The sequence below is a fragment of the Gavia stellata genome, chromosome 25, assembly GCF_030936135.1.
Source record: "Gavia stellata isolate bGavSte3 chromosome 25, bGavSte3.hap2, whole genome shotgun sequence".
NCBI classification, from domain to species: domain Eukaryota; kingdom Metazoa; phylum Chordata; class Aves; order Gaviiformes; family Gaviidae; genus Gavia; species Gavia stellata.
Genome location: NC_082618.1, coordinates 5,849,114 through 5,856,756, shown reverse-complemented (window position 1 = coordinate 5,856,756; position 7,643 = coordinate 5,849,114). Strand labels below are relative to the sequence as shown.

The 7,643-nt window shown below is 42.2% G+C and overlaps 1 protein-coding gene across 1 annotated transcript; it reads right to left on the bottom strand.

Moving 5' to 3' along the window:
- Nucleotides 1-563: 563 nt before the first annotated feature.
- On the bottom strand, nucleotides 564-6,956 carry LOC104260029 (schlafen family member 13). The gene is made up of 5 exons (XM_009815602.2): nucleotides 6,897-6,956; nucleotides 4,902-6,001; nucleotides 4,001-4,129; nucleotides 2,506-3,232; nucleotides 564-2,212 (listed from the first exon to the last, which is right to left on the bottom strand). Exons 2-5 carry the CDS (start codon nucleotides 5,992-5,994, stop codon nucleotides 1,420-1,422), a joined length of 2,742 nt encoding a protein of 913 aa, XP_009813904.2. The 5' UTR covers nucleotides 5,995-6,001; nucleotides 6,897-6,956; the 3' UTR covers nucleotides 564-1,419.
- Nucleotides 6,957-7,643: the final 687 nt, after the last annotated feature.

Sequence of the window (7,643 nt, the reverse complement as noted above, 5' to 3'; positions counted from 1 at the left end):
GCTTTTATTAAGCAAATGGAGAATCTGAGGCAACTTCCACTTGCAGCCTTGTGTCATACCCAGGAAGCTGGAGTAATGTGGGACAGGCTGAATTTTCACCACTTGTGAAATGTCGAACCCTGCCTATTGAACATGCAAAGTCACCAGGAAAGGCTGTACAAGGAGGTGGCACTAAGGGGTTAAGCTGAGGTTCACACCCCAGGGTACAGTGTTTGTCTCAACAGGGAATGTTGAAAATACCTCATTTACAGAAGCAGCGGAATGAGAAGCAAACATACCAGTTGGTCATCACATTAAACTTTATTATATAAATGTTTACATTCACAGGATAGGCATGGCATGATTAAGGGTTGAGGTTATGAAAGGGGGTTATGAAAGGAACCATGGGGATAGTCTTTCCTTGTATATTGATTAAGGAAAAAAGTTAGAAAAGCAAGAATTTTTAAGCTAATAGGTTTGACAACCTAAGGGCAAATTTATTTGGAGGGCGATTCCAGCTGTGTATAAGGTCTTCTCCTTATTGTAAGCACATTCAGTTAAATCACTGGTGCTTTATAATCACACTAGGAGGATATCAGACTGTCCTTCCAAACCAAATGAACCACAGGTCATTTTGTGGTGGAAAGCAAAATGGTTTGGTTTCAACCAGCCTTCAATTTTGGATACCCAGTTTTAGGAGTTTTGGATCTGTCTTTCAAAAGTCCTTTGCATCTAACTCTGTATAGAGAGTTTTATTTAACCAGCATGTCTGAAACCAAGACAAAAAATGCCGTTGGTATCTAAGGGCTGTTATGGAAGGTTTTCGTTCTTCCATTAAAGCTCCTCTTTGGAGCAACAGTGTTCTTCTAACCCATACTGACTGGTGCTGAAATTGAGTGGGGAAACTACTTCTGTAAAAGCCATTTATTTATATTTCTTAGCTAAAACATGGACAGAATGCCCAATTTTTACTTTCCTAGATACCTGAATAGAGCCTGTCTTTTAAAAAAATGGCTTCTAATGCTGGAGGTGTAGGCTGTTTGTGGTACCTTTTCTGAGCAGTACTATGACTATGGGAGCGAGCTGGTGAAAGCTAGAAAGTCTTCCACGATTCCTGTCTTGGCACAGTGACTTTCAATTGGCAATGCACCTGCATGCAGTCAAAGGCTGAACATCAGGTTTTGCAAGTCCTTGAAAGGAGCCTTCAGCGAATGATGCAATTCTACTGACGTTCAAAGCATTTCTTTTCTCTGCATTAACGAAACTTTGCATTTGATTTAAAACAGACTGTAGAGGCTTCCCAAGAACGTCTGGGCTTTTAGAGAGGACCAGCCATTACAAAGGAAATCCTTCTGCTTCAGTTGTAGAGTTAAAAATTTCAAACATACATAACCATTGACCTGTCAGGGCCTTGTTGGGATCTAATATGGTTACCTGTTCTCAGTTATCCAATAACAAGTGTAGATTCAAATTAGCTCTGGATGCTACACAGACCAATATATTTGTTAAAAGTTCTTTCTGAAACGGAAAGGATTGAGGAATAATACCAAATACAATGCTTCTTTCTAAGCCAGAGAAACGACGGACACTGTCAAGAATAGTATGCTCCTCTGGCCCTTCCCCCATTTTTCTTAACAATATCTTTGACTTTGACTTACTCATTTCTGATGCTAGTATGTCCCAGTATGCTCTTACTTCTTCATCTGTGTAGCATAGAATAGCAATATCTTTATTGGAGTAACCCCTTTTAAGATATGTATGACAATGTTCTGCCACATACTTGGCTACCCCATTTCTGTCTAGTTTTCTCACTATTTTAATACAGCCTTGCACAGTATGAGCACATGTGGCTCTGCATAGCAAGTTTTCCAAACGTTGTTTGGGAATATTTAGGGTAGGGTACTTTACAATCATTTCCATCTTTTCTTTTAGATAGCTATAGATACTGTTAGCATTACGAACTACGTTGGTTAGTGACTCGACAGGATCATGCCACGTTGCTTCTGGAAGACCAGTTAAGAAGCAGTGACTTTTCTGTAAGTAGTCCAAGAAAATCCAGAAAAAGCCAGGCTCACGGAGATGGGATGCTGAAGTTAGTCTCAAGGCTTTGTTATACCAATCACCGTCGCCATCTTGGAAATTCTGTGCTTCATCAATTATTATGTGCTTCACATAATTAAATCTTGCCTTCAAAAAGGCTACTCTTGTCACAGCTTTGCAAATGTTTTTCTGCCTACAGAAGAGATAACGAGTAGATTAAAAACAATCCTGCATTGCAAACTACTGGTTATACTTGATCAGAACAAAGTGAATGTCCATGATGTTGAAGTCATATTTATCAGAAGATGCTCAGGATGTCGAGAAAAGAATTTGAGCCTTACTAAAACGCATCCCGACTACATACATCAAACATGGTAATGGTGGTGGACCAACTAGCATACCAAATATACTAATCAGTACTCAGCTATTTAAAAATGCTGATGAAATAACAGGATGTTGAAATGAACAATTGGAGGAAGTACTTACCGCACAAAATCCCTCAGAGGCTTGTTTTCACATACATAAAGAACTTCGTCTCGTGTGCACTGCAGCATATTTCTTATTTTCTCTATGATCTTCAGGGCCACTATAGTTTTTCCTGTTCCTGGTAGACCATAAACATACAGCTTCTTAGTTTTGTGAAGATTTTCTGACAGCAGCTGGTATTGTTTGATGGTCAAGAGGTTCAAAAACTCAGAACCAACGTGGTCACTTAAAAAGGACTTGAAAGTCAGCAGAGCTACAGTAAGAGCGTGCATGAGGGCCTTCGAGTTGTCACTGTTCATTAGGCTGTAGTTTTGGGGATACATTTCTTGAACATTCAGATCCCATTCTTTTCCACAGTTAATTTTGGGAGACAAAGTCAGTAGCTTTGGTATTATGCACAATTTGTGAATATAGCCCCCAGTGTTGACTAATTTATTCTTCAGCCTCCAGGCTATGCATCTTGAGTATTCAAACAAATCCTTTGAGATACGATGCTTACAGATTGTGTAGAGGATAGGTGGCCTACCCTTGGCTATTAGGAAAACATCACAAATTATGTCTTGGTTTTCTGGCAAGCCCACCTCAACAGCCCAGCTTCTGGAAAATATCAGAACTCCCTCAGAAAGCTGCTTCAATTGATTTTCCATTAAAATATCCAACCCTGGATGCTCTTGGAAGAGATCTTCACTGAGTTTTTCTGGAGTATATATTATGCTGTGGGATTTCACTAACAAGGCAAAGCAGAAGAAACAGTGTTAGTATAAGATATGGAAATCCAGCCCTCTGAAATGATTCTGTGGCAATTAATATTGGTGAAAGTCTACAAATACAGACTATAGCTGCCTGAAACACCTTTTTTGCTTTTTCAAAATTTTTCTTAACCATTCCATGTGTTGCCAGATTCTTTTGCAAAGACTACTTCCTCAGGGAACTCAATTCTCATCTCCTACCCAGGTCTTAGTCCCTTTCCTAAAAATGCCAACACAGGACCAGCTGTTGCCAACCTTGTTTAGGAGACCTGGCGAGCAAACAAAGAAACAATAACGGCTCAATACAAAAGCCCCTGGACACCTGGCTGACCTTGCAGTGCCACAGTAACGTTGGACTGTAACCGGCTGCAGACTCTCCACTCTGGTACCAGCCCCAGTCACTTTATGTATTTATATCGGGCTGATTCCAAGTGACCTTCTCCTCCCGTGTTTCCCATTTTTCACTGGATTGCGAAAAGACGTTGGCATGGCTGTGCTCAGTCCCCAGAGAAGTTCAGCTAGCTGAGATCTCTGTCATGTACACGTGTCAATAGCTGGCAGGAGGTCAGTCCTTGGGGCAGGGGGTCATCAGGCATTTGAACACAATGTCGCTGTCAGATCTGCAAACTATTTCCATCTCTTTCAGCTGTTTAAAGAATGTCTTCAAATTCATCTCTGACCTTGACTATACCCTTGAGATTCATGTTGTAAACCTACCAGACAGTGAAAGCAATGTGCAGACCTACCTGGAAACAGTTGCTTACAAAGATCATCAACATTGTTAAGGCCCTGGTGTGAATAAACTGGCTTGGCAAGAGGTGGCCCCTCCGTCAGACTGAGCTCTAGCCTAAAGATCTCAGAAAACTTGGAAAGATCTGGAAAAAAAGAAATAAAAACATGTGATACAGCATGAACATTGCTGTCCCTCAGTGCAAGAGCCACAAGCTATCCTCATGCTGGTTTTAAATCTTTTGCTGTTCTTTAAAATAACAAATGCAATGCATAGACAGAAACCTCGCAACTCACGTGGACAGCAGCTCATGAGCAACAGAACAGGCACAGGTCATGGACCATGGAGCTGCTCTTGGTTTCCTTATCTCATTAGCTGCTGTTGTGACCTCTAACTCTCTTAATAATTCCCCTTTCACTGCCGAAGAATTGGCCAATGAACAATTTATGTGTTCATAGCTCTCAGCTTACTAGACTGGCAGCAGCAGTGGAGGATGCCCCTAAAAAGCAGGAGGGAAAGTATAGATTAAGCCTGAAAGCAAATGGCAAATTGCAAATGGCAATTGCCATGGACTATGGCAATTATGTAAAAAAACATGTGCAGTGGGGTCTAACCTCAAAAGCGGTCAACTTGAGGCACGGAGAGCTCGTGCTGCAAAACCAGGCACTAATGTTGGCATTAATAAGCTGCTAGTCACCAGGACCTGCTGCAGCCTGAAGCAAGCATTAAGGAATGTAAGCAGCAGAAAGGTATTTAGCAAGGACCTGAAGCAGTCAAATTGGTTGGTCTGGTCAGGCCCCCAAAGAACACTGAAAAGCAGGTAAGACTATCAAAGGCAAACAGCACTGCCAAGCCAGGAGCAAGAAAATAAAAGGAAGTATCGAAAATGAAAAGGGATTGTCCCAGCTCTTTTGGACCTGGATCAGTAGCGGTCATCCACGCAGCCCACTCGTCCGCTCTCAGTCTCCTAATGGTGCTGCCCTCCACTAGCCACGACTCCGGGTCTTCAGAAAATGCGACACAAGTAAATGGCTGAATCTTCACAGCGCAGACATAGCCACAGTGATTTCCAGCCTCGCAGTATACTTTGAAGATTTTGTGTTCGTAACTTATGTTGTGCGTATTTCCACTCTCGCAAAAATGGAAGAGGGTTAATTTGTTTTGAATGGAATTGATTAGGACACTTAGTTTTTCAAGGCCCTCATCATCACTGCTGAATCCCTGCACTCTGCTTTTATCATCCACACCGATCCATAAATACCCGCCGCCTGTGTTTGCAAATCCAGCGATATAGTGAGGTAACATCTCTTTGACACGAGTCAAAAATTTTTCAGTGGAATACTGCTTAAATTCCGCATCTCCTGACTCTGTGAAATACAATGTCTCTCCATGTCGCAGTTGGTCCCTGTTAAACAACTCGGCAGCAGTGTTATTTATAATAACCATGTCTCCTTCAATAGCCCCGGTCTTCCCAATTTTAGGAGGGCTAAGCTCTCTCTTGGCTTCATTTTGCTTTCCTTTAAGGAACGAAAAAGCTTCGGTAGGGTTCATGTGGGAAAGAGAAGCACCACATTTTGCGTACAACCCAGTGCTCAGGCTACAGATACGTGGCTTTGCAATTGCAGAGGTTAAGGATGTGTTTTCGCTGCTCCAGGTTTTAATAAAAATCAAAAGGTAATTATCTCGCTGTTCAAAGTCCAGGTATTTTCTCCAGTCTGGAAACAAAAGAAGAGACCGAAAAGTCTCTTCTAAATCTAGACTGATCTTATCTCTCTTTAAGTTGTAGTCTTCATTTTCAATCTCTGCTTTTATGATACCTCCTCCAGAGTTCAGCAAGGCACACACTGCACAGGCAAGGGTGTATTTTTGATCTTGCTTTGAATTTTTTGGCATCTTTTTTCTTGCTTCTTCACCAAAACATATTTTTTCAACACACAAAACTACTTCAGGATATTTTGTTGCTAAATTAACCCAGATCTTCTGCTGTTGTTGATCGTCTTCAAGAGCCATTCTGGGCCTGAAACAATTGTAAAAAAATTGCTTACCGTTTATGCTGAAACATCAAAGACTTCCAAAAACATTTGCTAAACAGTAGCCATCCTTTGAACAATAAATACACCGAGTCACAGAGATGAGAGCAACAGGGATTTTCTTCTACTTCCGAAATAGAGTGCTTGCTTAAAACTCAGATTTGGCCCCAGTGCCCAGGTGTTTATTTTTCTGTCCTTGAGCAAGAGGGGATGTGGGGACCTTGCTGCCATCTGTCCCTCTGAACACAGAGGCAGCCTCAAATATTTTCTCTACAGTGAAGCTCATTACTCCCTTCAACACCATCACTTACATACTCCTGGACTGCATGCCCCCTCCTCCTCCCCTGTAATGACTCAGAAAAGGCTGTGCTAAGCCTCATCCTGATCTTAAGAATCCAGTAATCCAACCGGTTAATAATCAATAAATAAAAACAACTGACCCTTCTACTTTCAGCTCTGTTTGGCCACCCTTGCTAGTAGGGCAAGCTGAATCTTGGCTGATTGCCACTTGGCACTTGGACTGCAGGCAAATTCGTTGGAATGGTGGCAAACTGCATCACATTTAAGCCAATTCCTTAAAATGAAATCCAGCCCTCTTGCTACAGTTCCACGAGCGACCCTCTAGCTTGCTGCAACAGGACAGGCTGGCTGACTGCTGAGATCTCAGACTCCCCTGGTGTGACAGAGAAAAGGACTTACTCCACCTCTTCTTCTTAGCTCTGGGCTAAAACGTCAATATTTGAAATATCAATTTTAAATCCTTAAGTATTTAAGTCCCAGAATGATGCCCAGCAGAAGTAGGGTACAAAGCATCCGGAGCCTGTTATCTGTTTTCTCCTCTGCCCCCTCCCTCTATTAAAATCTAGGAGAAACAAAACATACTTTGTTGCTGGTTTCACTTCTCTGCTGGTTTCGTTTCCTTCTCCTCTGTGCTTCCTGTGGTGAAGCACCAGTGTCCACAGACTTCACTGGATCTTTCTAGATGTATCTGAAGTTCAAAACCAGTTTTTGCTGGGAGCCCAGCCCTCCAGAGCTATTATTTCCCTCCCCCTGGCACTTTTCCAGCGGCAAAAGCCTATCAGAGGAGAGACACAATTAAAAAAATAGTTTAGTAGAAATCCCCAACTTACAGCATTTACGTATGTCATTGCTTGTTCAGTCAGAAAAGTTGGTGTTCCATTAAACCTCTAAAGCTGCAAAGTCAGAGGTACAGCTCTGGAAGCTGGGAAGCAGGATAGCAAGCTAGAAAGCCCCGTGCAGAAGACACGGTCTGCCTATCTTCATTTGCAACATTTGCAACGATTTTCTTACCTTTTTGTACTGACAGAGCACACTAAAGCTAATAATTTTATACTGAAATCATGCCTATATACAACTTTCAGCTGAAATAATTGCAGTTATGGATTAAAACTGTCTCATAACTTCCCTGTGAAAATGATCTGTGCAGGGAGACACTTTGGAGCATCCTCAGTGTCGCCTCCCTCCTTGGGGCAAAATTCCAGTAAAGGCACTGAGATTGGGGCAATAGTGAGAGGACTGAGAACAGGGAAGGTTGTGGGCTTGGCTGCAAAGCCCTCAGCAGCCTCGTGCAGCAGTGGATGAGTGTGCCCTGGGTATCGGCTCAACGAA